At 41.5% G+C, this 27,791-nt stretch overlaps 1 protein-coding gene across 1 annotated transcript in view; it reads right to left on the minus strand.

Moving 5' to 3' along the window:
• Positions 1-27,791, minus strand: part of ARFGEF3 (ARFGEF family member 3) — a 179,919-nt gene that overhangs the window by 116,497 nt on the left and 35,631 nt on the right. The window contains exons 3-4 of the mRNA XM_047770102.1: positions 19,038-19,119; positions 14,726-14,857 (exon numbers count right to left, since the gene is read on the minus strand). Coding sequence (XP_047626058.1) covers positions 14,726-14,857; positions 19,038-19,119 — 214 coding nt within the window. The remainder of the gene's footprint in view (positions 1-14,725; positions 14,858-19,037; positions 19,120-27,791) is intronic.

The following is a 27,791-nucleotide window of genomic DNA, read 5'->3' on the forward strand; positions in this document are numbered from 1 at the left end:
CACCTCACAAGGATATTCAAGGTAAAATCAATTAAATGACAGTTTTCTTTAAAAAAAGAATTCACGGAGTTCCCGTCGTGGCACAGTGGTTAAAGAATCTGACTAGGAACCATGAGGTTGCGGGTTCGATCCCTGCCCTTGCTCAGTGGGTTAAGGATCTGGCGTTGCCATGAGCTGTGGTGTAGGTCGCAGACGCGGCTCAGATCCCGCGTTGCTGTGGCTCTGGAGTAGGCTGGCAGCTACAGCTCCGATCCGACCCCTAGCCTGGGAACCTCCATATGCCGCGGGAGCGGCCCAAGAAATGGTAAAAAGACAAATAAATAAATAAAATAAAATAAGAATTCATGCAAGGCCTCTATTTCTAGGCTGTCTTCATATAGAGATTAAACAAGTCTTATTTAATGCAACTCATGGCAGCCCTTCCAATGTAAATGATTAGACACATTTTAAGCAAAAAACAATCAGATTATCCATGTTCAAAAGCATAAATCTTTCAAAGTCTTCATCCTACTGTTTATCACTACCCCCAATTCCTACTGTCCAGAATCCTCATTATCCTGACCCAGCTCCACTTCCTCTCTCCTTGGTGTTCTCCTTTTCAGGCCCAAGATCAATTTAAGCCATTATCTGCTGGGGCTGGGGCTGGGGCTGGGGGTGGGGGGGAGCGGTCCACGAATACCAAGTAAGCAAAATCTTTACCATAAAGACTCACTCCCTATTGGAGAAATAAATGCTTGCACAACTATACTTTACACCAATTGTAGTAAGTGCTACTGCCATAATAATTTTGAAGGTTAAAACACACCCCAACTTTGGGAGACAGAGAAGTGGAGATGACACTTGTACAAAGCACTGATACAGCAGAGAAAAGGGACAGATGTACCAAGGAAAGGAAATGTCATGAGGAAAGACGTGAGGTATAAAGACAGAGGATGGAGATGATGCCAAACACACTGGCTGGAACCTTATCACACATGCCTTATTTTAGGCCCGGTGAGCGCAACAAATTGCAAGTAAAACTAGACGTACGGAGATAAACTGGAAATCAGAGTGATAAAGCAGACAATATGATGTAGATGAAACTAAAGACAGGAGTTCCCGTTGTGGCTCAGTGGTTAACGAATCCGACTAGGAACCGCGAGGTTGCGGGTTCGATCCCTGGCCTTGCTCAGTGGGTTAAAGATCCGGCATTGCCGTGAGCTGTGGTGTAGGTCGCAGACGAGGCTTGGATCCCACATTGCTGTGGCTCTGGCGTAGGCCGGTGGCTACAGCTCCGATTCAATCCCTAGCCTGGGAACCTCCATATGCCGAGGGAGTGGCCCTAGAAAAGACAAAAAGACAAAAAAAAGAAATTAAAGACAGATCTAGTCATTCCAGTGGCAATGGACTGACTGGGGTGAATTTGGTGAAAGGATGTGGGAAATTCACAAAATAGGAGGTGAAGGTCATGTAAATATGAAACCTGGGTGTCATTCACTTATAATTAAGGAATGAAACCCAGGGATGATGACAAGGAGGCCATTAAGAAGTGAGCTTGGGGGAATGAACCAACCCTAAGGCACATGGGGGACAGGAAGGTATATGAAATGAACATGGAATTCTTCTTTTCTTCTTTCTTAAGCTAATTAATTAAAAGTAAGTAAAATTGTCTTAATTTACCCATAAGTGCTTCGTGAGGTGACTGCAGCTTCATTTTTCCAAATATCAGATTTTGTTTATAAATCAAACCAAACAATCTACTATAGTTCCAAAAAAACTCAAAATGTGAGTACAGCCCACAGAAGGCCTTGTCTTTCCTGGTGCTTGGAGAGGAGCAGCGCCTCTGGAAATCCTTGACCTCAGGGGCGTTTCAAACCCGGGCTCTGGTTCTGGCTGAAAAATGAGCTTTGTGATGTAACACACCGTTCCTTCTGGCCTCTCATGTATACTGCCTGGAAAATTCATACACTTCAATGTATTTGCATGATTCCTTCGCTTTAGAAAGAGCTCAGTTCTTTTCTTAACTCTGTCAAATTCAGCAAAAATCAGGACGGAAAATTCAGTGATGAGGAGGGGACTACTGAAATGCCCTTCTCTTGGGTGCAGGGCTTACCTACCTCCTGGGAGTGCAGCCTTGAGCGTGAACTGCGGAAAGTGTACCTCGGCCAGGAAATAGAAACAGGGGTTCTTTCCCTCATGGTCCACGTACAAACAATAAAGCAGTTCAGTCTTCTGAAGACGCAGAAGGGCAGAATACATATCCTTAGAGTGAGAGCGGGTGGCGTATCACAAAGTCAACAGACAATTTCAGAGGACATCTTCCTATTGGCTACGTTTATTTTTTAATATTTTATTTATTTTTAATTTATTTTTGCTTTTTAGGGCCACATGTGTGGCATATGGAGGTTCCCAGGCTAGGGGTTGAGTCAGAGCTGCAGGTGCCAGCCTATGCCACAGCCACACCAGATCTGAGCCTTGTCTGCAACCTACACCACAGCTCATGGCAACACCGGATCCTTAACCCACGGAGCGAGGCCAGGGATTGAACCCACATCCTCATGGTTACTATTTGGGTTCATTACTGATGAGCCACAACAGGAACTCGCCCTGCTGTCTACATTAAAAATGTAGGTGCCAAAGGTAAGCATTCTTTTCCTACTGTGATCAAAGTCCTGCCAGCTCAAAATAGCTCTTTTCATGGGGACTGTCCTGTGGGCTGCAGGGTGTTGAGCAGCATGCCTGGCCTGAACCCTCTAGATGACAGCGGCCCTCCCTTAGCCCAGGGTGACAACCAAAAATGTCTCCAGAAACCGTCAGATATTCCCTGGGAGACAATGCTCCCCTGCTGAGAACCACTCTGAGGTCATTTATAACCCATATAACCACAGTTGTGGATAGAAATGAGACTTTGGACATCACACTGCTTCCAAAAGGCCTCCCAGCTGGGATGCAGGACTTCCAGCCGGGACCCAGGGTGAGCCACTGACCCTTCACTGTGATTCATGGATCTTGGATTGAGGGTAACAATGAGTGGTTGAGTCACAACCCCAATCTTTATTTGGATTCCCCAAAATGAGTCAAATTATTTTAGGGCATGAAACGTCTTCCTCATGACTTAAACTGATTTATCTCAGCTGAGGTGATGTCATTACAAAAATCACTTTCTGGCTTAACTTGCCCAAATTCTGGCAAATAGCTATTCTGAGATTTTTTTTTTTTTTTTAAAGTCAAGAGAAGATTTTTCTAGAGCTCATGAGTCCCCATTTTGGAAAACAATTCAAATTGCTTATTGGTTTATGGCCCTGCTTCAGGTTCTTCTCTGGCCTTTATTTTTTGCCACTAGTAATAAGCTTAACATTCATTACATGCATTGCCTGTGCCCTTAGCACCTAATTCTAGGAAATACTATACCAGTGAGATCCATAGAAAAAAAAATATAAATATTAAATTATAATGAACTTAGCCAATTCACTTAAACAAATAAACAACCTGTTCTTATTCTTTCTCCTCTAAATTCTCTCTCAGCAAACTTGCGTAACTCTTAACCTCTAACTAGAGATCTCACAAGTATTTCTAGAGTTGATGTTTCTCCCAAGTCAATCCCTAATTTCATTTTATAAACATGAGAAATCAGTATATGCAATTTCATGAAAATCACATTAACCATACTAAGTCTGTACTATGGTAAACAGCTAACACTTCTTCTTGCTCTAAAATTCTTAAATATGCAACCATTAAAATGATCCTTATGAGGTCTCTTGTGGCACGGTGGGTTAAGAATCTGGCACTGTCACTGCAGTGGCTCACGTCACTGCCGCAGTGCAGGTTCAATCCCTAGCCCAGGAACTTCCACATGCTGTAGGTGCGACCAAAAGGTTAAAAAAAAAAAAAAAATCTTTAAAGGGATAAATGCAGCCATGTGAGAAATGCTTATAATCTATAGTTAAGTGAAAAGCAAGAAATAAAATCCCAGATACACAATGAATACGACTGTAAACATATAAATAGATATGACTAGGAACAAATATACAAAAATCAGAGTGATGGGATTTACAAAGAACTTTTTCTTTTTAAATTATTATTTATTTTTGCTTTTTAGGGCCACCCCTATGGCATATGGAGGTTCCCAGGCTAGGGGTCAAATCGGAGCTGTAGCTGCCGGCCTACGCCAGAGCCATAGCAACGTCAGACCCAAACTGCGTCTTCGACCTACACCACACCTCAGAGCAACACTGGGTCCTTAAACCACGGAGTGGGGACAGGGATGGAACCTGCACCCTCATGGATACTCATCAGATTTGTTTCCGCTGAGCCATGACAGCAACTCCCAACTTTTTCCTATTTTGGAAAGCCTGTAATGTGAAACTTCTTGTATTTCTTTATCCTTTTCAATTATTATAATTCTTTGATATCTGACAATACGCACTCACCCGCTCCCTAAGTCAGCCCCTTGAAACCCATCATTCAGCAGAATCTCCAGCTCCAAGTTGTGTAATCATCTTGGATTCTCCCCTTCTCACCCATTCCCTGCCTACCCCACTGCCAGTCACCAGCTGCTGGGAATCCGCTCAGTGCCCACAGCTGCCCTTTTCTGCACTCAGCTGCAGGGCACCCCTCCTGGGGCCACGGACCTGGCTTTCACAATAAGCCATTTCACCGGTGCCTCTGCCTTGGTTCTGCTGATTCCCCAAGTATCCTTCGAAAACCCTCCCCCTTCCCTGCACCTTCATCGTCTCAGCTCTGAACACTTTTCTGCTCACGCTGAAGACTCCCCAGTCTCTCCGGCCTCCCACCTGCTTCCCCTGACCAGGCCCTGAACAATCTGCTTCACCCTCCCCTTCTGGCTCAGCGTTTGTTATTCCTCACTATTCCCAGTTTCCACCTGTGCTTTTCCATCTCCAAGACTTTTCTTTCAAGAAAAGAACGGCCTCCCTCCCAATAGAATTAGTTGAATTCCAAACAGCTTTCAAAATCTAACTCAAATAGGATCCCCTCCTTGAAATGGTGATCTGCCCAGCTGAATGTGGTTTCTCCTTCTGAATTTTCCCCTAAACTTTTCTTCTGCTACAACGTACACAACTCGCTTGAATTAGGGTAACAGTGTATATCTTTTTCTTTTTCCTATTAGATTATAAATCCTTGTCTTGGTTTTGCCTTTAGTCCCATAAAGTTGGTAATGAAAATATATTCACAGTCAATAAAATAAAGTCTAAAAAAAAAAAAAAAAGTCCAAAGGAGAGTTCCCGTCATTGCTCAGTAGTAAGGAACCTGACTAGCATCCATAACGTTTGCGGGTTTGATCCCTGGCCTTGCTTAGTGGGTCGGGGATCCGGCATTGCCGTGAGCTGCGGTGTAGGTGGCAGGCGTGGCTTGGATCCCATGTTGCTGTGGCCGTGGGGTAGGCCAGCAGCTGTAGCTCCGACTCACCCCCTAGCCTGGAAACTTCCATGTGCCTCAGGTGCAGCCCTAAAAGGCAAAAAAAAAAAAAAAAAAAGTCCAATGAATTATCTTTTCTAGTTTAACTATAACAAATTTATTTGGATCTAATCTCACAGCTAGATTTTTAAGAAGTAGATTTCACCTGTGTATTTCAGATAGCACCTTTATACCTCCTCTTTCCCTCTGAGCCTCTGTAGAATGGGTGTGTCATCTCAGACCGTCTGCCCATATACATATGACACTTTTGATAGTTTTATACTCAATGCTTATAGACATGACCAATTAAGCCCTTCAAAACAGTTTATAAAGGGCTAAAGACAACTTGATTTCCTATATGCTAAATATTTAATAATTATAAAACTCATCTAGAATATCCAAATGATATGAACTACGCCTAGTAGGACAAAAAAGGAACTTATTGGCACAGATAAATGGTGGGTGTTTCCTGCAGACTGTGGGATCATGGCTAATGGTTAGAATCCTAAAAATATCTAGGTGTATAATTTACACATAATAATTTACAAAATTCTTCTTTTGGGCAAAGAAGCTACAATTCAGCAGTAGTAAAAATGATGAGGTCCTTTTTTAGGAATCATAAATAAACATGGCTTCTTTACTCCCTTAACTGTAGAAAAAAATTACCCTATTATAGACTGTACAGGAGGAGGCTAAGAAGAAAAGAGATATGAAGAAATGCATAAAGCAGTGGTATTTCTAGTGTTCTAGACCATAATTTGAGTGAGTTCCGAGGTGTTGCTTTTATCATGATGCTACATTTATTCTTTTCTAATAAGAGTAAATGAAAATGAAAAAATGAAAGTGCAAAAATGAAAATGAAAAATGAAAGCTAACACTGACTGTTATACCATGCACTGTTCTAGGCACTTCTTTTCTATTAACTTATTGAAGACTGACTATAAAATAATAATATATTAATATAGTTTGCATTTTACAGATCAGAAAATTGATGCACAGATAAACAACTTTCCCAAGGTCACCAGGCATTCTAGCTCAAGAAGGACTCTCTTACCACTCTGCTACTGGGTATTTTGAAAAGAAAAGTAACAAGATCGTTTCATAGGACAGTTACACCAGGCCATTCTTTCACTCTTGCAAGCACACTTGACCACTTAAACGTTCCTCAATGAAGTCCTACTGTAAGAGATTTCTTTCCTCTCATTATGTTTCACTCTTTTTCAGAAGACATATTACTCACATTAGCCTTGCAAACAGAAATATGCAAAGTTTTCTTCTCCACCTATCAAAAACCACACATCCAAATACCAGATCAACTCCCAGCCTTGCTACAAAGCCTTTATGGAAAAACACAAATGGCTGAAAAAGCAATTCTGCTACCAACAAATGTGTAAGCCCAGCCAAGCAGCTGAACCACACCCATTTACCTATAAAAAGATGGATCTGACGACGTATGAGGTTACTTTAATTCTAAAGTATGAATCCATGTTGATCTTTCTTATTGTTGTTTTTGTTTTTTTGTCTGTCTTTTTAGGGCCACACCTGCGGCATACGGAGGTTCGCAGGATAGGGGGTCTAATCAGAGCTGAAGCCGCCAGCCTAGACCACAGCCACAGCAACACCAGATCTGAACCTCATGGTTCTTAGTTGGATTCGTTTCCACCGTGCCATGACAGGGACTCCATCTTTCTTATCTTTGAACTCAGATTATCTATAATCACAACTTCAGGTGTTTTGTTTGTCATTTATCCTGGTGGGGCCACTGAAAACTACCCCATGTGTTTCCTTTCCTCCATTAGTCAATAACTAAATTAGCAAGCAATTAGTAAACCATGGGCCAGATGCTCTGGTAGGCACCAAAGGAATAAAGACAATACTAACAGTATGTAATTAGGGAAATTTTCCACCATGCCGCAATCAAGAGTTTAGGACTGGCTAGTTGGAGAAATTACAAATGCAGTTTCCCCGAATAAGCCAAGGCAGGTAGTCCCCAGCCTGAGCTAACCTCACACCTCTCTGATACATCATCATCCCTTCCCCTCTGAGTCAAGTGTATAGTGGGGGGAAAAAAACAACAGCAACAACCAGCCGGAGGTGCTGGAGGAGATGAAGCACCAGCTGCCTCTAGCAGGGGAAGGAAGCCAGACGCTGATGCTGGTGCGATAAGTGATTGTGGCCGACTGCCAGCTCTCTCTTAACACTATCCCTGTCTCTTTCAAGACTAGAATTCTGGGCACATGGCTGCTCCAAATAAAGACTACACTTCCCAGCCTTCCTTACAGCTGCTGCCATATGACCTATGACTGAGTCCTGGCCAATGGAAAGAAGCAGAAGTGTTTCCTTCCCCTTCCTCTTCCCGGTTGGCTGGAATGTGGACGTTTTTTGGCAGGAATCGGGGAACCCTTTTGCAGATCACAAAGTGGAGGCACGAACTTTAAGATAAAACGGTCTCTGATAATGGGATTCAGCCCAAACTGACCTAAGTTAATGCAAAAGAAAAGAAAACTTCTGACTTTTCCCGGCTATAATGAATCCTAACTAATATAGCCTTCCCTTCTTCCCTTTCTCCAACCCTATCCTCCTGTCTACTGGATTCTTACTTCTTGCTTTAAGTTTTAATTGCTTTAAATGTCACTTAAGAACAATCTTCTCTGGCCTCTTCATCTGCCCTCCATTAGGCCATATCATAAATACACATTTAGTTTCCTAGGGTTTTGTTTCATTGTATTTATTATAGCTTAGGTGTATTTACCTATTTCATTGATTTCTATCTCCATTACTAGCCTCCAAAGATTTTGCTTGGTTTTGTTTTCTTCACAAACAGGATCTTCTGTACCTAGCACAGGGCCTGACACATACGAAGCAATCAGGTCTTTGTAGAATAAATGATTGAGGAGTTCCCACTGTGGTGCAGTGAGTTAAGAACCCAATTGCAGCTACAGAGGTGCGCGTTCAATCCCTGGCTCAGCTCAGTGTGTTAAAGGATCCGGTGTTGCTGCAGCTGCAGCACAGGTTACAGCTGTGGCCTGGATTCAATCCCTGGTCTAGGAACTTCCATATGCTGTGGGGCAGGCGCAAAAAAAAAAAAAGAAAGAAAGAAAGAAAGAAAGAAAGAAAGAAAAAAGAAAAAGGAAATTAGAGGATCTCATTACTCTATTAGGAACTTTAGAATATCCACAGTAAATACTGAAGGCCTCTATATAACACAAATCATTGGGAAAAGTTTAAAAATATCTAGCTGACTAGCTCTCAAATGTATTCAAAGAGCATGGCATGTGGCAAGGGTGGTATTTGCTTAAGAAAAAGAAATCAATGGGTAATATGAAAATATCTTCATCTCAACAAATAATGCATAGAGTATTTAATGGAAAAATCACATTTCTCAGTTTTCAATGTTTGCTTCTACTTTTTCACTTTTTTTTTTTTTGCTTTTCAGGGCTGCACCTTGGCATATGGAAGTTCCCAGGCTAGGGGTTTAATCAGAGATGTAGCTGATGGCCTACACCACATCCACAGCAACACCAGATCTGAGTCTGCAACTATACCATAGCTCACGGCAATGCCAGATCCTTAACCCACTGAACAAGGCCAGGGACTGAACCCTCATCCTCATGGATACTAGTCAGACTTGTTACCGCTGAGTCACAACTTTTTCACGTGTTTTTATTGCCCATCTAATGCAGTCATACCAAAGGGTAAAGAAGCCTGGGAGGAAAACTTAGAATTTTCTCAATATGTGCGAAAGGAAAAAGACCACCATCATTTGACCTTAGCAGCAGGAAGAGGGCGGGCTGAGAACCATTTACTTCACAGAACCACATATTTTAGACACTTCCCTGCATTAAGGGCAGAAATAATATGTCTGTAAGCCTGTCAGCTCAACCCTCAATAAGAGTACATTCCTAATGAGACAGTTTTCCTCAAACACTGGACTTTTTGTTCATACTAGAGATTGCTGCAAATCTTCCAAAGTATTTTAGCAGCTTTAGACTAAGAAGGGATTTCTCCTTGTTTATGAGAAGGCAAGAGAATTTAGCCATTTAACCCTCAAACTTTGCTAATGATCATTCCTTCCATAATGGATTCTGAGAAGGCCAAATGCCCAGAATTAGAATAGGAAACTAACCATTTGGATAAACGACCCAAATATCAGACTCTGCTATTAAAACATTGTTGAGAGGAGATTTAGAAATGATCTTTCCATTTGACCTAATTGTTATTCTTTTGGGTTTTGTTTTTTGTTTTTGTTTTTTTGCTTTTTAGGGCCACACTTGTGGCACATGGAAGTTCCCAGGCTAGGGGTTGAACGGGAGCTGCAGCTGCCGGCCTATGCCACAACCATTGCAACTCAGGATCTGAGCTGAGTCGAATCTGTGACCTACACGACAGCTCATTGGCAACACCGGATCCTTAAGGCACCAAACGAAGCCAGGGATCGAACCCGAAACCTCGGGGTTACTCGTCTGGTTTGTTTCCACTGTGCCACATTGGGAACTCCGTTTTTGTTTTGTTATTTTTCTGATTCTTATTCTCATCCAAGGTGCACACTGCCAGGCTTATACATTGTAAGATCATAGTTCTACATGGAAATCCCGAAGCTTAGGTCTACCAGCCCTACCCAGAGTAGGCTCCTTCTCCATGAGTCATTCACCTTTATATTTTCTGTAGATGTTGGGTTGGCTTTGGCTACAAAATATAAAAATGCCTCAATTGGAAAATGATACTCTCTCCCTTTCCCCAGCTAACTCAATCTCCTTCTCCCTTTCTCTCTCTCTCATACACAAACCCATGAGCTAATTTGATGAGAAAGAGACTTTCTTTCTTCATATTTGAACCTAGCTTGTGTAACTAACGAGGGAATACACTGTCGTGGAAGGATATGCAAAACACACAGGACTTTGAGCCACTCCCAGCTTTGCCCCTTATTAGCCCGTGAATTACCCTTTCTGTTTCGTCATCTATAAAATGGGGATGCTAATGACCACCACCTACGTCCTTCAGGATGGACTTAGAAGACAAGGTAACCCATTAAGATCACAGGTTTGACCCCAGGCTGAATTACAGTTCAAATACCGGTCCTGCCATTTCATTAGCTGTGCGATCTTGGTCTGACTGTATTTACCAGCGTATCTAACACTAACAAATGTTAAATAATTGGTCACTGTTATTTCTCCTTTGAAAATGGAAGGCGCTCCACCAACATTCATTTCTATCCTGTAAAGATGCACAGAAGATGTTCAAGAGCAGAACGTTCATTAAAGGCTTGCTCAGTATTCAGTATCATATCCTTATCCACAAAGCAGACCTGCCCCTGGATAGAATGCTCACATCTCTTAACATGCTTACAGAGGCACAAGGCCTGCCGCAATTCCCTTCAGTCTTTGAAGACTCAGCCAGCTGTATCAGTTAATAACCTCACTCAAGATTGTCCATGAGAAAGAAGGGGGGTGGTCATAATTGCTTAGAGATGTCATTAGTTAGGTACCCGGGTCCTATGAAGTCTGCATGGCATTTACGGAAATGGCACACACCATGGAAAAATGTTACCAAAGCAAACAAGTATTTAACCTAAATATTAAGCGGCTCCCTGCCATCGACTAATCCATTTCAAAGGTAATGCATCTTCAGAGAAACCTCCTTCCTGATCATCTACAGTCTGTCACTCTATTTGCTCAGTGATAAAATTTTAATTTGGATTCCATGGCCATTTCCATAAATCAAAGTTGCCTTTCCCCCACCTCCGGTAGACAGTATTAGCATGAACAGCAGTTCCTGGACTAAGTGGTCTAACCTCATCCCTATTTAACTTGTCAGAAGCATCACTGACTTTTTTTTTTAACCCTTAAGTCTAGGGACTTTATTAATGAGAACACTACCATCAGAATGTTGGGTTTCATTATTAACTACTTTCTATTTAATCTCAGGGAAATTTCTAAAAGAGGGAACTGTATTATTTTCTCTCCAGGAATTTAATACAGTTGCTACACATGCCTAAGAATGTGACATGGCTCAATTTCTCATGTTTATAAACACTAACAGATAGCAAAATATGAGTCAAATGTACAACACAGCTTTGTCAAAAACAGCACTCAGGATGTGTTATAAAGATGTACTATGCCGTGGCTGGACAGACATAAATAAAAGCTGCAGTGTGTGGCTCTATCTCTTCTGAATCGTATACTCAGAACGACGTTTGAAAATGCCTACCATATCTCATTTTAAAAGATCTTCCTACAAAATATTTCTATAAAATGACTGGAGAATTTTTTACAAGTAATGCCTACCTCAGAGAATTTATGATCAGAATGAGTTATGTAGAAGCACAAAGAATAAATGAGTATATACTTCCTATATATGTAATGGGAATCCAGTCTTTCCCTCTGAAGATTCACCCAATTCATTCTCTCCCTCCCCCTCTCTCTGTCTGTCTCTCTAGTTTTGGGGAGAAAAAGTGGTAAAGCATTTTAAATGTGGTAACTGAGCACAAGGACTTTCACTTGAGTCACAACAAGCACTACAGAATCACAAGATAAAAGGGTGGGAGTTCCCGTCGTGGCTCAGTGGAACCATGAGGTTGAGGGTTCAGTCCCTGGTCTTGTTCAGTGGGTTAAGGATCTGGTGTTGCCGTGAGCTGTGGTGTAGGTTGCAAACGCGGCTCAGATCCCTCGCTGCTGTGGCTCTAGCATAGGCCAGTGGCTACGGCTCCAATTAGACCCCTAGCCTGGGAACCTCCATCTGCTGTGGCAGAGGCCCAAGAAATGGTAAAAAAAACAAAAACAAAAAAATAAAAAAAGGGTGAACCCCTGAGGATGCCTGCAGTTGCTACAGAAATTCCCCACTTATGGAGAACGGTTATAAAACTTACTTCTAAGACCGCAATGCTATAACTTGTATGTATCTTTGCACTCAAACAAGTAATTTAAGTCTCAGAAGTCGCAAATGATCATGGAGCCCCCCCCTGTGGGCTATCACACACCACCGTCTCCCAAGTTTCATTTGATGCTAATAATACTAAAACTCTAAAGTGTAGGTATCTCATCGTTAATTTTCTAGCTGCCTGGCTGAAAATGTTTGTCTAAAATAAAGGTATACAAAAACAAAACAAAACAAAAAAAAATGAACAAACAAAAACGAACCCACAAAAAAACCTAGCTCAAGGCTAGGTTTACTGTGCATTGAAATTTTTTTTTCCTAATTCCAATGTTTAAATTTTAAAAAATAACAATATGTCTCTCTTGGGACAGACCATGATGTAAGATAATATAAGAAGGGGAAATCTATGTACGACAGGGTCACTTCGCTGTACAGCAGAAACTTGCACAACATGGCAAATCAACCCTACTTTCATTTAAAAAAAAAAAAAAAGCTGCATGTACCAAAGGCCCTTATCATCTAAAAACTTTGGGAAATCTAATTGTGAAGAATGGCAACCCAGAGTATTATTTTTGTTTTTGCTGAAAATGTCTGATCTATTCCCAGACCTTAACTACAACTACTATGGTCTATTACGGTGTCATTAAAAAGTCCATTAAGACAGGCTTTCTAGGGCTTCCAGTCGAGCTAACATGTGTCAACTCCTGTCCTCAGCAAGGCTAGCAGAAGGCACCACTGGGCTGGAATTAGAAAGCAAGTATAAGTTTTCAAAACAGGTGTTACTGTTGACACAACCATTAAACATCCTGCTCCTCCACAGCTCCTGGAAGAATGGGTACTTTCTCATTTTAATTTTTAATACAAGTTGCTGTAATTCTGCAAAAAGCTGTATTCCTGGGACAATTTCCAGAATAATATGAAATCTGTGAGGTGTCTCTTAGTGGGACATCAGTGCTCACCCTGCAGTATTTGGAGACCTATTGGTAGAAGAAAAATCAACAGACTAGATTTGAAAGTTGGGAAAGTGATGAACATGGCAGCTGACCTTGCCCCTCTTGATGCTGGCACAGGGGTAGCAGAGAAGGAAGACAGGTCTAGATTCTTCGGCAGCTAGGAACGCACGGATGCTCAAGGTATGTCAGAGGATAAGGCAGAAATGGACGTTCCAGAAGCAAAGAGAGTTCAAGGTGATGAGATCTTAAAAATCAGTGAGCTCAGGGATTCTCAATGTTTACTGTATGTAAGAATATTCTGAGACGCACCCACTGAGATTAAGACTCTGTAGTAACAGACAGTGGTGGCCAAAACCTCAGGAAGAGGAGGAGTAACGCACAACACTTCGAAAGCATGTGCTTTGTGCAGATACCATGCTGAATTCCTGATTAACCCTCACAACAGTCCTCTTCTCCAGATGAGGAGACCAAAACACAGAGTGGTTAAGGAAGCTGTCCAAAGACGTCCAACTAGGAAGCGAATTCAAAGCTTCAAACCCAGACAGGATGCCTTCCAAGTCTGAGCACTTAATCGCTGCACTAAATAACCCACCCACAGGACTAAGGTGAGGCCAGGGCCTTGAGAAAATGTCATGACTGAAGTTGATCTTTTCTTTTCTGGATGGAGAAGACAAATAAGTGACGTTTCTTACTGAAGACAAAAATCGTTCAGTGCACTTCCAGGAAGAAATCAGCCATCACACGACACCAACTACCCTTAAACATTTCTCTACAAACATTCCTCTATGGAGGAAATGGACAGATCACGTTACCAATAAGCCAGTTCATGGGTTCTGGCCATGCTACTTGGCCCAAGGTTCTGTTCTGGGATAGAGATCTCTTTCCTTTTCTGCCACAGAATACAATACCCTCTAGATGGTATAAGGGGCTCCTAATTATGGTGATTCTCAAGGGAGGAAAACAAGGGAAAGGGGGAAGAAGAGACACCGCCCCCCAAAGGAAGACGGCAATTAGAATGCAGGAGGTAAGGATGAGGTAACATGAGGATGGAAATAAAGATGTGATTCTGATATGGCTCCCAAGGAACTCCTATACCTTCTTCTCCTACAGGGACTCCTCTAAAACCCTAGTATATGTCAGAACATCATTAGGTCTTTGCTTTCTTTTAACATATACAGGCAGGCAGAAACCCAAAATGATCAAATCTACCCCAAGCCGGCTACATACGCACATTCTCTCAAAAAGTCATAAATACATTTCCTAACAACATCTGATAAGCGGGATGAGGCCAAAAACCTTACCGATTCATTGAAGTTGTACCTTTCCACTTAGCTGTCATTGCTGTTCAATAATCCAGGTAATTCTGGAGCACACATAAGCAAGGATAATAACCCTATATTCCAAATGACCACAAGGCAGGGGCATTTTAAGGATAACAATGACGGCAGGAGGGCAGTGTGTGTTCCCGTCCCAATGACGCAAACCGGGAGCCACGTCAAACCAACCTTCATCACTTCCACCTGCAGGTCTTCGTGGAGGGAAGGCGTCACCTTCACAGCGTTCAGGATCTGATTGAGCAGCTGCTTCTCATCAGAGTCCGTTTCCATGGATACAAACCTCTCTTCCGCCAGAAGCTTCTGTAAAGAGGCACAAGGCAGTGATCACAGAGAGGCTTTCCCCTGCTGCCTTATTCTGCTGTATCTTACTATGTGCTGAGGATAATGTTTTTACTCCAGAGGCCTGTCACCGGAGGCCGCTAGGAAAGAACTCCTGCTATGTGCCACTCAAAAGAAAACCGCATCAAGCTTGCTTTGGCAAACGTTTTTTGGCAAAGACCTTTTCCTGCTATTAGACAATTCACTGCAAATTCTACAAAGCGAGATTCTAACATGGCAGCCATATAGGTCATTTGGTTGGTGGGGATGGAAGACGAAGGTGTCAAGGGGAATCCAGCAGCTCACAAGGGTCACACTCACAGCACCCATTGTGAATGTATCTTTGTCACAGGAAAGGAGAAGGTCTGGCAGCCAAGTTCGATTTTTCATATATTTACCTTTGTCCTTCCTGACATGAGCTGTCATTTACTCAGGAATTAGTCATGAAATCCACAAATCTTAATACATTTTCATCAGAAAATCAATCCCACAAAAACCTAAACAAGAAGACAGTCACTTCCTCAAGTTTCCCAGAGGTTATTACATCTCACAGAACAGCTCTCCTCTGTTTGAGGACAATTCTTACATTTCGTCAAATTCTGAGATTGTACCCAAACCCTCCTGCCTCCAATATCTATGCCCTCATCCTTCCCAAGCAGATTAAACTTCTAAAGTGTCCGAAGTCAGCTGTGAAGTCCACCTAGCTCTCTTCTTCTCCAAGCAAAAACTTCTCAGGCACCATCAAACGTTCTCTGCGTGACATGGTTTCACAGTCTCCTCCTTAACATGTAGCCTTCAGAATGAATGTGACACTTCAAAGGTACGAGGGTAAACGCAGGAGCAGCCAAGAGTGTGTGCTAAGGTAAACTTACAGGCTTTTGTTATGATGTGTTAATGTAGGCTCATCCTTGGTTAAAAAAAAAAAGGATTGGAGTTCCTTGGTGGTGTGGCCAGTTAAGGATTCAGCATTGTCACTGAAGCAGCTTGGGTCACTGCTGTGCCAGGGGTTCAGTCCCTGGCCCAGGAACTTCCACAAGCCATGGGTATAGCCAGAAAAAAAAAAAAAAAAAGTGCCATCCTGGGTGAATGATGTTGATGATGGGGAGGGGTGCTTCACATGTGCTGTAGCGTCCTTTCTTTATTGTGAACCTAAAACTGCTCTAAAAAAAAATTAGTCTTTTTAAAATGATAAAAATTGAAAATGGCAGAGGGGAAAGAAAGAAAGGGGATCTCTGGTGGCCCCTCTGCAACTCCTGCACCAAACCCTAGCAATGCCCACCTCTTGAATTCTAGTTCTATAACTAAATGTGTTTATTGCCTAAAACTGAAGAAACAGCAATGCCTAAATTTAATCCCATTCTCAGATCAAATTAGCTCAGCACAGTCTCCACTGACTCACCTAGAATCCCCCAGTTCTCACTCACAAGGGCTGCAATTAAGCTGTTCTTTCCCATTCTGTCCTGGGGCAGTTGGCTTTTGAGACCCCAGTGTAGGATAGGTTTTATATTTATCCCTGTCAAATTCTTCCTTGTCCAGTGCAGCATAGGGTTGCAGGCATGAAGAATTTTTGGAACGCTGATTCATCCAGGGTAATGCCGTCCTCTTTTAGCTGAATGCCACTGCAGATTCAAGAAACCAGTATTTCAAACCTTTTTCTTAGGACTCCCTGATATTTTGCCTACACAGCCATACCTCGCTTTATTGCACTTCACTTTACTGTGCTTTGCAGGTACTGTGTTTTTCACAAAATGAATGTGTGGGGCAACTGGGTATCAATCAGGGCTACAGGCACCATTTTTCCAATAGAATTTGCTCACCTCCTATCTTTTGTGTCACATTTTGGTAGTTCTTAAAATATTTCAAAATTTTCACATAACTATTTGTTTTGATCATCTGTGATCAGTGATCTTTGATGTTACTGCTACAGCTGGCTAAAGGCTCAATGATCATGAACATTTTTTATCAATGAAGTATTTGTTCATCAAGCTATGTACAATTTTTCAGACATAGTGCCACTGCACACTTGAAACTACAGCATAGTGTAAACATGACTTTTACATGCACTGGAAAATTATAAAAATCATGTAGTTCACTCTATTGTAATATTGGCTATATTATGGTGGTCTGATATTCTCTCAAAAGGGAATTTTGACGATCACGCAGTGCATGCAAGGCCAGCCCGGAGTTAGTTTACATACAAACTTGTTTTTACTTAAAGTGATAAAGCTCTTAAAACAAACAAAAACACCTTAAGTTAATGGGAGATGGGTCACAAGGGATGCTGAGAGGAAGACTCGATTCCCACTGGGTCAGTGAAGTCCCCCTGATTACGTGAGCCTCTGAAAACAAGGGACTATAACTTAAAGACTGAAGATTTTTAAAAACTAAACAGGAGTTCCCGTCGTGGCGCAGTGGTTAACGAATCCGACTAGGAACCATGGGGTTGCGGGTTCGGGCCCTGCCCTTGCTCAGTGGGTTAACGATCCGGCGTTGCCGTGAGCTGTGGTGTATGTTGCAGACGCGGCTCGGATCCCGCATTGCTGTGGCTCTGGTGTAGGCCGGTGGCTACAGCTCCAATTTGACCTCTAGCCTGGGAACCTCCATATGCCGCGGGAGCGGCCCAAGAAATAGCAACAACAACAACAATAACAACAACAACAACAACAAAAAAAGACAAAAAAAAAGTAACTAAACAGAAAATCTATACACTACTAGAGAGGAGGGAACCTGAGTGGCAGGTCAAAACAAACTCCCACTCATTTTTATGGTTAGCCCAATTACTTTAGAATAAAGCAAAGAGTTTTTTGTTTTCACTTTTTTGGGGGGTAGGGGGGCATACCTGCAGCATATGGAGGTTCCCAGGTTAGGTATCGAATTGGAGCTGCAGCTGCTAACCTACGCCACAGCTACACCAACACTAGATCTGAGCCACATCTTGGACCTACACTGCAGCATATGGCAACACTGGATCCTTAACCCACCGAGTGAGGCCAGGGATCAAACCCGAATCCTCACAGATACTATGTCAGTTTCTTAACCTGCTGAGCCACAAGGGGAACTCTAAAAGTTTTTAATCACACTGTTGACAATGTTAAATTGTAATGTTATTGCATATTGAAATATACATTATCTAATTCCAATCCACTGGGGATAGTAATAATTTTCTTACTCTTTCATATGTATTAATTCTTAGAAGGTATTAGGGTCCTCTCTGAACTTAAAGAATTAAGGATGAGATAGTACATACTGAGGTGCAAAGACAGCCAATAAAAGTCCCTAATCCTTGGGCACAATGAAGGACTCCCTGCAGGCTTGAATTTCACAGTGCCTGTCACTTAGATACCAAACCACTTAAAAAAAAAAAAATCAATATAGTTACATAGCCATCACCTTTGCACCTTTGAAATTAGACCTATTATACATGAGTAAAACAAAACAAATGCTCAGGGAAGGAAATGCATTTGCACAATCTGACTTTTCTGATTAGACCAAATTTCTTTTTTCTTCCCAATCTTATTCTGGAAACAAAACACATTAATCCATTTACCAACCTGACTAGAACAGAAAACAAAACAAAATCTTTCCAGCGTGCTATCATTGCTCATGATACAGAACTACAGATTTTTTTTTTTTTCATTTTTTGATTTCCCAGTGGCATATGGAGTTCCTGGGCCAGGGATCAGATCCGAGCTGCAGTTGTGACCTAAGCCGCAGCTGCGGCAATGCCAGATCCTTAACCCAAAGTGCTGGGCTGGGGTTCGAACCCTCGTCCCAGCGCTCCCAAGACACGCTGATCCTGCTGCACCACAACAGGAACTCCTGGAACCACATATGTTGAAAGCAGATAAGATCTGAGTTGGTACAGAACTCGAGGTATCTCCCTTGGGATCCCTTACTCTCCTCAAAGTTGGATGTCACAGAAAATATTTCACGTCAGTGTGGGCTTAACTGAGTTTCCATGAGTCAATGTCTGACGACAAAGGCTGTGCACAGAGAGACGTCAGTAAATATAAGAAAATCCTGTTATCCTCTCTGATGATTACCCAGTTCCAACAAGTTTCTATCTTTAAACAGATGGCATTTAAAATATTAACTATTTGCTCTTGGCTGCCAAAGAGGTCTGTCCATTTCTGTCATCCTGCTGCATCCGTGAGAACCGTACCTGTATCCCTGCCAAAGCATGTTGGGCCAGCTTCACATTCTTGGATTCCAAAGCCAACTGGAGAGGCAGCAGGCATTTCTCCCTGGCAAACACATAAACAGGGACAACATGTGAGCTCAGCAAGGCTGGCAGTCAAGTGATACAAGCCTTATGTACATCCACCCCCAAATACAGCCACACACATACACAAAACCATGCCCAATAATGAAAATGCACATTTGAAAACAACTCAGCAAAAGAAACTGTGCAGGAATAACAGCATAGCGAGATGGCGAGCTACAGGGAAAACACACCAGAAATCGCCAACAGCTGTTTTGGTGAACTAATTATCACATGGTAAGTCCCTTACCAGTCCATGAACATGCTTTGCTTTTCCCCCAAAGTAATATAATTGCCTGCATTTAGTACACCTGGGTTGTCCAGCACTAGGAAGCACCACCTTCATAGATTTCTATGCCTTACACTTCCTCATCTGGCAAGTGAGGGCACCACCACTACTCTGCCTCTTCGATATAAATGGAAATGTCAATTTCTCCCCAAAGTTTTCAATAATCATTTATAACTTTTGACTTTACCCTTTAGGTTCTATCCGGTAGCCCTAAATTTTGTAATGAGTTCTTAATAAACATTTTTTAAAGCATACAAACTGTCAACAACGTTGACCCATGAGAAGTACCTGGCATCATGTCAAAGACCAAAAAAAAAAAAAGGCTTGATTTTGAGAGCTACTTGTATATTTTGAAGGTTGAGGGAAAAATAACTGGGCACTAAATTATGTTAGGAATAAACCAAAAGGGCTGTAAAGAGAAATGTAATTTTCTGCAAGAAGCGTTCTTGCTAAATAATTAAACAAGAGACCAAGATTTTTAATCAACCCATTATTTCCCTGCAGAGTTACCCTGGCACCACAGATGAAACGTTACTTAATCTTACCAGGTTCCTCCACCCTCACTTAAATTAGAGCAGCCCCATTTTTTATATTTTCAGCATAAACTGAAAGATTTCATTAACTTTAGAGAATGTGAAAGCCACAAGGTAAGACTAGAGGATTTCGTCCTTAGAGAAATAAGGGTCACTGGTGGAGAACACAATGAAACAGAAGGTTAATTATAGCTCTGATTGCTTCCTGTCCAGCCTGAAGCTTTTCCATGGAATCGTCCATCCGCAGCTCCATGACAGATGGAGACAGAGTCCCAGACACTCCCCCTGAGGCAGGCCGCAAAGAACAAATGCTGACTATCAGAAAGAACATTCGCCGTTTTAGCCTTCTTAATCCTTCTCACCTCTCCCGTCACTAACCCACTTTTATGTAACAATGGATTAACATTACAGCCATTTTTCAAATAATACATTCTTTGACAGGTGGATAAATTACCCAACTGTGTGATTTCCAGTCAGGTGGCTATAATTTTGTCGCATTATCATCAGCTTGTCTCAGTTACAAGCCAAATGCTGCTATGCAGTCAATTAAAGCAGGAATAGCTCATTTCCCCAATTTTGTTTAACCAGTTTATCAGCTTAGAAAGATTAACTGGAAGGGTGAAAGTCAGGTGAGAATGAGCAATAATGGGCTGATGGAGTATTAACAGAAGCAGCACAGAACTTCATCTGTAAACCCTTGAAACAATCCAATTTCCACCAGGATTAATTCACTGTGAAAGAACTTTCGTGTTGAATTTTTGGAGTCAGATCTGCCAATGAGGGCCTGGCAGCAGGGAGAAAGGGTGTAGGTCAAAAACTCTTATGGTCTCATATCCCAGAGCAGGCAAGGCTCTGTCGAGTGGCTGTGCGCTGAAAATGCACATGTATTACACATTTCTCACCAAAGGCAACCAAACAAGAGTGGATGCCACATTCAGCATCAACAAAGACGTTCCTGGAACGCCGAGTCCCCTGGCCCTGGGAGCAGTATTTTGTTTGCACATAAACAACAGTCTCCCACATTGCTCTGCCATCCACATTAGGAGTCCCTGAGATCCTCATTCCACCCTCTTACCCACTTCTGCATTCACACAATGTCTACTGCAGCCTGGAACGAGATTGCTGACAAATGCCAGGTCCGCCAGGTCCCACCACAACTCCAGGGGAATCACTGATCTGCTCCCCGTGCCCATTATGCTCACCAGGAAGGACTGGAAGATGAAACTGGTTAAGCTAGGTTTGGGTTTAATTGAGAGGCATCAGTGTTTGGCAGGCTGTGGAATCACACAGGCCTGGATTCCAACCCTCACAATTTTAAGTTGTGCAGTCTCAGTCAAGATACTTAACTCCGTTAAGTCTCAGCTTCCCAGTCTTTGGTCTAAAACGAGCATCTTTAGACCAAGCCTACAGAGTTATAGCAAAGACGACAGAAAATATGTATCAGGGGTTGCAAAACTTTTTCCAAAAGGAGGCAGATAAATATTTTAGGCTTTGAAGACCACATGGTCTCTGTGCTAACTACTCAACCCTGCCATAGCACAAAAGCAGTCAGGGGCAATATGTAAGTTGATAAGCATGGCCACGTTCCAATAAAACTTCATTTACAAAAACAGGCAACACCAGATTTAGCCTGCAGGCTATAGTTTGCCCAGCCCTGATACAGACCAAGGCCCAGCAGACCATGGTTTTCAGCAGAGAAGAAGATCTAATTGTGTCATAGTATCCTGAAAGATTTTGCACAGGCCGTGGAGCACACGTCCTGGGAAGGTCTTGGCAAAACCAATTTAGCACCAAAATTTCTCTTAGAAAGTCAATGCTTTGAGGAACCATACTGAGAGATCCCAGGTAGGTACTTAAACCAAGACATTCCATCTATCCAACAATCCATTCAACCAACATTCGAGTGACTGCTGTGTACATGGCACTGCTATGGGTGTCTGGAAAAATCTGACAAGGAACAAAATAGGACAAATTGCTTCGTTTCATTCATGGGTCAAAGAGGGAGAAAAAGAAAATTACTTCTTATTTCTCTATTTAGTCTACCTGTCACTTTAACCTTAAAATGGACATTCTTTCCTTTGTTTTACATTTGAGAAAAATGGAGGTTCAGAGAAGTTTTGCAGCTTGCCCAAGGTTTATGTGGCTAAAATCCACTGGAGACAATTCAAATGGAAATCCTTCTGACTCCCAGAACCAAGTTTCCTCCAATACTTTCGGTCTCAAAAGATCAGAGCAAAGCTATAGTAAATGTTTCTTAACTGTTTTTGGATCATGAATACAAAAAGATCCTCTTCCTAGAGAGTATATACAAATCATTTCAGGGAATTCACAGGCTCCCCAGACCCTAGCATCATATGGAGCCCAAGTTAAGAGCCCCTGCCTTCAGGAGAAAGGACCTGCCCAACACGATGGAAATCTTTGGTGTCTGCACCAGAGAAGAGGGCCACGTTCCCTGGCTAGGCTCAGGGTTCCCCACTAGGGTTAGGAGCTTTGAAGTGATGGTACACTGTGCCCTGAAAAAGCAGAGAGAGATAGTTTCGTGTGTGTGTGTGTGTGTGTGTGTGTGTGTGTGTGTGTAGCAAGTGAGAGGAACGACTAACTCCCCTCAGAATCCAAGGATTCTCAGCCCCCCAGCCACCACATCCCCATATCAGTGTCACAAGCCTCAAGTCACGACTCCGACAGGAAACAAACACACGTGGGAAATGAATGAAGTTCATGGGGCACAACGGATTGCACCGCTGGCTCTGTGGTCTCATTAAAAACCCTGCTGCCTTAATTTTTTTAAGTGATTTTAATGAAAGAGAATAAGAGGCCTGTTAATTGAGTCTCAGGGTGAAATTTATAATGAAGATGCAACATTGCACACACCTCAGTCCCCTTGGCACACACTCTATTGGAATACATCATCTTCCGATCTTTCTAGATGCTGTCTCGTTGAGGAAAGGACATACCTAAGCCAAGATTCCCGTTACATAAAGCGATTACTTTTTATGCGCAGGCATGTGCAGGTTCACTCTTACTTAATTAAATAAATCAGCGGCCCCAGGTTTCATGCCCTGACATGTCATTATTTCTTAAAGAAGAATAATCAGCAGTTCTGCAAACGCACGAGGAAGACACCATCCCCGTGGGGGTGACGGGGTCGTGTCAAGGGGATGGCGCATATCTCCTTATCTCTGTTGTCATGGTTCACAGACTGGCTTTACTGGGCTGGAGGATGACAAGGAACAAAGGGAATTTAAAGTAGGTGAAGAGAGGACAAGGTAGGATTTACTAAAAATTACCTTTCAATATGAGCACAAAAATCAACTTCATGTAAAACTAAATATATTTCTGAATTTTAAGTTGATTCCTCTTTGAGGCACTGCCTGAGATGAAGCACAATACCTTAGATGTCTGAGGTCTGCTTACGCTGTATTTCTAGGATTCTATGCTCTAAGCCATTTATTCAATCACTGTCTAGATTCCTTCACAAGATAACCTGATTGACTGAACATCAGTGGCCTGTATGTCCCAAGTACCACGCTCACAAGGTCATGTTTACTATTTCATTTTATTATGCAGAGATTTAATTGCTGACAAAAGAAACAAAGGGAGATTGGATTACCTGTCCAAGGTCACATGTTTGTAAATGACAAGCCGAGATCTGAATTTAGACCATCTGTCTTCAAAACCACTGTTCCTAAGCCTCTGCCACGAGGCCTGTGCCAGCCCAGTTCCCCGCCAACTGTGCGCTATGTCACACTGCTTTACCAACAGCCATCCAGATGTCTACCAGGTTAAAAGAATCGGACAGGCATCAAACAAGTAAATCATCTAATTGTGAGTGGTCATTCATGAAGCATGTGTTATATTTGACAGGTGGTGTGTAGATATGAAGAAGTATATGCATTTGGATGAGTGGGCTAAGTGTGCCTTTGGACACAGCTACTGGGTTCAAGAACAGCTATCATTTTTCCTAGTAATCATGACCTTTCCTAGTTTGAGTACAGAAGGTTTTTCAGCCTCTTGTGACGCTTGGGATGTTATTATTCGTGTTTATGAATACCGATGCTTTAAACAGTTTGCACCAACACTGATGAATTTTCATTGACTAAGCTTTTGCCAGACCCAACTCACTGAGCCAACTGGAACTGAATTGGTTCCTTAATTGATTTATCTGCGGTGCAGTTAAAATGTTTCCATTTTATTTCCATTTTCACTCCTATTTTAATGCAATTATCACTATCAATCCTTTTCCTATACATTTCACAACAAGACTAGGTTCGCCTTCAGAAACTGCTCTAGGTCTTAAGGATATAGCTGTGAACAACACAAAAATCCTATTTCCCCTGTAGGATTTCAAGATGCCGTAGGAAGCCTATTGCAATTACTAAGTAGAACATATAAAACTGCCACTTTTGTATATGAGAAAGGGTTGAATATCCGTAACTGTATATAATTCAATGTTTAACAGAATCCTAAATAGTTTAATACAGTTATGCTCATATTTTCCTTCAAAATACATATACTTTTATTATATTTTGTTATAAAAGGCATATACTTTAAAAAAAATGCACATGGTACAGAGAGATACACAGCCATGAAAATCAGAGGTGGGCTGAATGCTGATAACGAGTATGTCCAGATAGTGGATGGGGATCTTTAATTTCTTGTATTTATACTTTCTATTTATATTAATTTTTATAGAATAACTCTACAGTATACTGACAAAAACCTGAAGAAAATATTTTTATTTAATTTTTTTTAGGGTCGAACCCGGGGCATATGGAAGTTCCCAGGCTAGGGGTCTAATCGTATCTGTAGCTGCCAGCCTACGCCACAGCTACAGCAACTCGGGAACCGAGCTGTGTCTGCAACCTACACCATAGCAACACCAGATACTTAACCCACCAAGCAAGGCCAGGGGTTGAACCTACAAACCTCATGGTTACTAGTTGGGTTCGTTAACCACTGAACCACGACAGGAACTCCCAAGAAAGTATTTGTAAAGCCACAAAGTTACTGGCGCCTCACAAAGATGAACATCATAGCATTTCCTACAAAATAAAACTGCAATGAGGTACCACATGACACCAGTCAGAATGGCCATCACTAGAAAATCTACAAATAACAAATGCTGGAGAGGGTGTGGAGAAAAGCGAACCCTCCTACACTGCTGATGGGAATGTAAATTGGTGCAGCCACTATGGAAGACAGAGGGAGATTCCTCAAAAAAACTCGAGTTGCCATAGGATCCAGCAATCCTTCTCTTGGGCATATATCTGGACAAAGCTATAATTCAAAAAGGTACATGCACCCCTATGTTCACAACAGCACTATTCATAATAGCCAAGACATGGAAACAACCTAAATGTCCACTGACAGATGAATGGATTGTGAAGATGTGGTATATATATAATGGAATACTACTCAACCATAAAAAAGAATGAAATAATTCCACTTGCAGCATCATGGATGGACGTGCTAGAGATTCTCATACTAAGTGAAGTCAGAAAGAGAAAAACAACATATATCACTTACATGTGGAATCTAAAATATGACACAAATGAACTTACCTCTGAAACAGAAACAAACTCATAGAGAATAGACTTGTGGTTGCCAGGGGTGGGGTGAGGGAAGAAGTACTGGGAGTTTAGAACCAACAGATACAAATTATTACACAGAATGGATAAACAACAAGGTCCTACTGTATAGTACAGAAAACCATATTCAATATTCTGTAATAAATCATAAAAAACATGAAAAAGAACATATATATATATATAGAAAACTGAGTCACTTTGCTGTAGAGCAGAAATTAACACTGTGCTATAAATCTACTATATTTCAATAAAATAAGATTTTTAAAAAATCATTGCATTTCCTCCTAATGTTCAACTCAAAAAGATGAGTGAATCTGCACATACACAGAAAATTTCAAACATGGAATTCATCTTCTTCCTTTCTGGAACTTACATCAACTGTGCAAGGGTTCATCATAGCAATTACACCCACTATTCTTGTCCATTAAAAAAAACATCCATTTAGGGATTTATCCTAGGGATGCAAGGCTTCTTCAATATCCAGAAATCTATCAATATGATACACCACACCAACGAACTGAAGAAAACCACATGATCATCTCAAGAGATGCAGAAAAGGCTTCTGATGAAATTCAACACCCGTTTCTGATTAGAAACAAACAAACAAAAACACAACTCTCCAGAGAGTGGGGACAGAGGGAACCTACCTCAACATAATAAAAACTATATATGACAAACCCACAGCTAACATCATTCTCAACAGTGAAAAATTGAAAACATTTCCACTAAGATCAGAAACAAGACAAGGATGTCCATTTTTACCACTATTATTCAATATAGTTTTGAAAGTTCTAGTCACAGCAGAGAAGAAAAAGAAATAAAAGGAATCCAAATTGGAAAAGAAGTAAAACTATCTCTGTTTGCAGATGACATGATACTATACCTAGAAAACTATAAAGACAGCACCAGAAAATTGTTAGAAATCAATGAATTTGGCAAAGTTGCTGGCTACAAAATTAACACACAGAAATCAATTGCATTTCTATATGTTAATAATGAAAGATCAGAAAGAGAAATCAGGGGAAACATCCCATTTACAATAACATCAAAAATAATAGAATACCCAGGAATGAACCTACCTAAAGAGAAAAAGAGACCTGTACTCTGAAAACTATAAGATGTTGATGAAAGAAATCAAAGATGACACAAACAGATGGAAAGATATAACATGCTCTAGAATTGTAACATGCTCTAGTATTGGAAGAATCACTATTGTTAAAATGACTATACTACCCAAGGTGATCTACACATTCAATGCAATCCCTATCAAATTACTAAAGACATTCTTCACAGAACTAGAACAGATTATTTTAAAATTTTTATGGAAACACAAGAGACCCCAAGTAGCCAAAGCAATATTGAAAAAGAAAAACAAAAATGGAGGTTTTGACTTTAGACAATAAAAAAGACAACTGTCTAAAGCTTCTGAATTTAGACAATAAAAAAGACAATTGTCTAAAGCTTCTGACTTTAGACAATACTACAAAGCTACAGTTATCAAAACAATATGGTACCAGCACAAAACCAGAAATATAGATCAATGGAACAGGATAGAAAGCCCGGAAATAAATCCAAGCACCTATCGTCAACTAATCTACGACAAAGGAGGAAAGAACATACAGTAGAAGAAAGATAATCTCTTCAATGAATGGTGCTGGGAAAACTGAAAAACAAGAGTTCCTGTTGTGGCTCACTTAGTGGTAATGAAAGTGACTAGTATCCATGAGGACATAGGTTTGAACCCTGGCCTCGCTCAGTGGGTTGGGGATCCTGCATCGCCATGAGCTGTGGTGTAGGTTGCAGACTCGGCTCAGATCTGGCGTTGCTGTGGCTATCTATGGTTGCAGCTGGTGGCTGCAGCTCCAATTTGACCACTAGCCTGGGAACTTCCATGTGCCACAGGTGCAGCCCCCCAAAGAAAAGAAAACTGGAAAGCTACATGCAAAAGAATAAAAGTAGAAAACTACCTAACACCGTATACAAAAATAAACTCAAAATGGAGTAAAAATCTAAATATAAAGCCAGATACTCTTAGAGGAAAACATAGGCAGAACGCCCTTTGACATAAATCACAGCAACACCTTATTTGATCCACATCCTAGAATAATGAAAATAAAGACACAAATAAACCAATGGGACCTAATCAAACTCAAAACTTTTGCACAGTAAGGGAAACCATTAAAAGAAATGAAAAGACAACCCACAGAATGGGAGAAAATCTTCGCCAATGATGCAAGAGACAAGG

Source organism: Phacochoerus africanus, chromosome 2 (genome assembly GCF_016906955.1).
Source record: "Phacochoerus africanus isolate WHEZ1 chromosome 2, ROS_Pafr_v1, whole genome shotgun sequence".
NCBI classification, from domain to species: Eukaryota; Metazoa; Chordata; class Mammalia; order Artiodactyla; family Suidae; genus Phacochoerus; species Phacochoerus africanus.